The following is a 3535-nucleotide window of genomic DNA, read 5'->3' on the forward strand; positions in this document are numbered from 1 at the left end:
TGGACTTTTTAAGATGCATTGGAGACTGTGTCGATATATGATGATGATGATGTGTTACTTAACCCGACTCTTTAAAACCATACCAGGGTTTGCATCCTTGTACTCTCCTTGTTGCGTGTGCGCACACCCCGTTCCAACAATGAATGTTGGGTATAACTTTAATGGAGCTCATTGGCACTATTCAGCCTTTTTAATGTTGAGAGTCTAAACTAAAAAACCTAAATAAGGACAGCATTATGGAGAATTTGCCCATGTTAACAGACACAGTATATGTCAGCACAAAGTAGGACAGAAACAAACAGTTATAAAGTGATGAAAACTACTGACACTATGCACATAACAGAACTCCAAGAAAAGGAAGGAAGTCGTGTCTTTGCATCTTATTTTAATCACACGCTATAAATAAAGAAGGTGCTAACAGATATCCTGCCCTAATGCCTAAGACATTGTCTTAGTTTTTATTTATAATGGTAAACCCTTACACCCCTCAGCCATAAAAGGCAGATGGAGAAGTTTCAAAATGATACTGAACATACTGTTTAGTGAAATATATAGTTGAAAGTAATTCTTTTTTTCCAGAGAAACATCCTCAAAGAACTTGAATGAAATTAAGATGCAGTTTTTATCTCTATCTAGACGATCTGGACATGAAGGATCTGACCGCTGCACCGAAAGATCCCTCTGGTGAAAGGCCTTTGCAAAATGGTTCCCTGGAGCAAGAGGATGAGGAGGATAAGGATGAAGATGGCTCTGAAAGGGTTGCAGCCAACAAGCACAGCAGCATAGAAGAACAACGCAAGATGAACGAAGAGAAGCAGAGGCAGAAGAAGAAGTACAGCCGCCTTTCTCGACTACGCCGTCGCCGCTGTGCTCGCAAAGACGGTCACGGAGAGGATGAAAGTGACTTGAGCGAAGGCTTCGAGAGTGAAGAAGAAGAAGAAGATGACGATGAAGAAAGAGGGGTCCGTGCTGATTCAACAGGTGGGACCACAACAGGAACGCCAGTCAACTCGTCATCTGTGAAGAAGGAGCCCAAGAGAGATGCCTTGGGCGAGGAGGGCAGCTGGGGAAGCGGCTCTGAGGAGGAGGAGGAAGGAGGAACAGCATTTGATGTAGAAACTGATTCAGACATGAACAGTCAAGAGTCTCGCTCAGACCTAGAAGACATAGAGGACACGGAAAACTCTGAAAACTCAGAGGGTCACGCCCGGGAGCACCAGGATGATGAAGATGAGGACCAACCAAAGGAAGACCCAGGAGAGAGGGATACCACCGACACCCCTCCGACCACCAATGGGCCTCTCATGTCCAGTGACTCCAGCATTAGCAGTAACCTGCAGGCCATGTCTTCTCAGCTCTTCCAGGCTAAGAGATGCTTTCGCCTGGCGCCAACATTCAGTAACATGCTTTTAAGGCCTCATGCTTCGTCTTCCCCGAGTATTCCAACCCCTACTGACAGCTCAGCTCCCCCCTCCCAAGAGACTCCTCCTCCTCCTCCTCCTCCTCCTCTTCCTGGAGATTCCCCCTGTGAAATGAACCCGGGTACTGCCAATGGAACCAGTGAAAATGGTAATGTTTAACATTAGTTTTATATAAAACATAAAATCAGTGTTCCCTTTATGATGCTCAGTCATCTGATCACAGAGGGTTCACAGTGTTCTAATCAAGCTTGTCTTTTGGCTCATTTTTCCTAATTCACCAGACTTGGACTCTGATTCAGAAGGAAGTCAACACAGCACTGAGTCAGTACATAGTGAAAAAACCCTCTTAGAGAAACTGGAGATTATGACCAATCAGGGGTTAATCCAGGTTGTTAAGGTGTTTCTTGACTGGCTACGGACAAATACCGATATTATCCTCATGTGTGCGCAGGTGAGGTGACAGATTTTTCCTGCTTTGTTTACGAAATGCTGGCTTTTCAGGATTGTATTTCACAAACTGATCATCTGTGTTCTCTGCAGAGTTCCCAAAGCCTGTGGAACCGACTGTCTGTGCTGCTGAACCTGCTACCAGATGGCAGCAAGCTGCTCGAGGCTGGTGAGTTACTGGTTGACTGCACTGCACAGAGATTTCTGCTTGTCTCAACAGCAGTCAGGTTCTGGCATTTTTTTCCTCCTGTGTCCTTAAAGATTAAAATCTAGATCTTATAGATATTACTATTCACTCTGAGCCTCATTCAAGAGCATGTCTTTATTCTTAGCCTAATTATCTCTTAAATGACTTTTTCTCAAGCTGAACTTTATTATTATTATTTCTTGGAAACACAAACCAAATAACACTTGGTTGCTCAGGAGATGTAAAGCAGTAAAACAAATGGTGTGTTGTGAGTGTGTCACCACGGTGAAACATGTTATTAAAACAACACATTATTTTCAATGCAATTAGGTGATTTTTCTTGTTGTGCTTACATCTGAGCTCTGATCTCATCCCTGTACTGTACACTCACTTTACTGACAATACTGTGTAACGCTCAGCTCTCGCACTGAATAGTTATCTCCCTGTGTGACTTTAACACTCTGGTGAGTGTGCTCTGAGTCTACATTTACGGTACTAATTTGTATTTGTGTGTTCTTGCTGCAGAGCTCAGTCTGAACGCTGAAGTGACAGAGTTGTTAAATGAGTGTGAGCGACCGGATTTGGTCCAGAGTCTGCTGCTGCCTGAGGATCTGGCTCTGCGACACCTGCCTGCTCTCGGTGTAGCCCACCGCCGCCTTGACTTTTCCCGGCGCAACCCCTCCCTCAGTCCCCTACAAGAGGTACAGGCACTCAGACTCATACATGCACATCATATTAAGTGCAGGCTAAAAACACTGGAAGGCGCAAAAGGAAATTGTCTGTCTCTGATTTATTGTCTTGAGCTGGGTAAACACTGAAATTTTGGTTATTGTGGGGAAAAAGATGGCACATGTGAAAGAATGGTGTTGATATCTTTGGCCGTGACTCATAACAACAGTCCTACAAAGAGAAGTTCAAAATGTTGTAAAGGGACAAAATTCAGACAATATGAGAAATCCAGAATTACCATCTGACAATGTAACTGCTCCCTTGACCTGTGTCTGTCAAACCAGCCAATGAGAGCACAACATAAACTCAGCACAATACCCACACATGTTGTAGGAAAAAAACAACATATGAAATGGATTTAAGAAAACAAAGAAGAAATTCTAGTTTGAGGTGTTGCAGCACAGATTATTTGCTTGTTGTTATGTCATCCTGCTGTTATCATGATCAACATGATCAATGTACTACGCCACCAAGGGGAGCAGCCATGCATCATAGATCACAGACAAAGATTCAGCCGGGATGGTCATTGTACAGTGTACAAAGATTGCAAAAATAAATGTAGACAAACAAAAACATGATTCAGTTTTATTAATCACTTAAAATGCAATAAGAGTTTAATTTTAGAAGATTTACACATTTAATGAAATTAGCTCAGTAATTGAAAGTAGAGCTGAAAGCATTACTTAATAGTTGATTAACAGAAAAATAGTGTCATGTAATACTGACCTAAATACTTCCAGACTTTGGACTG

General features: G+C 42.8%; 1 protein-coding gene across 1 annotated transcript in view; it reads left to right on the forward strand.

Moving 5' to 3' along the window:
- Positions 1-3535, forward strand: part of smg5 (SMG5 nonsense mediated mRNA decay factor) — a 21412-nt gene that overhangs the window by 11444 nt on the left and 6433 nt on the right. Inside the window, exons 12-15 of the mRNA XM_005744056.1 lie at positions 637-1569; positions 1703-1872; positions 1962-2037; positions 2581-2756. Of these exons, the coding sequence (XP_005744113.1) occupies positions 637-1569; positions 1703-1872; positions 1962-2037; positions 2581-2756 (1355 nt within the window). The remainder of the gene's footprint in view (positions 1-636; positions 1570-1702; positions 1873-1961; positions 2038-2580; positions 2757-3535) is intronic.

The sequence above is a fragment of the Pundamilia nyererei genome, unplaced genomic scaffold, assembly GCF_000239375.1.
Source record: "Pundamilia nyererei isolate P.nyererei 1_Seehausen unplaced genomic scaffold, PunNye1.0 scaffold00138, whole genome shotgun sequence".
NCBI classification, from domain to species: domain Eukaryota; kingdom Metazoa; phylum Chordata; class Actinopteri; order Cichliformes; family Cichlidae; genus Pundamilia; species Pundamilia nyererei.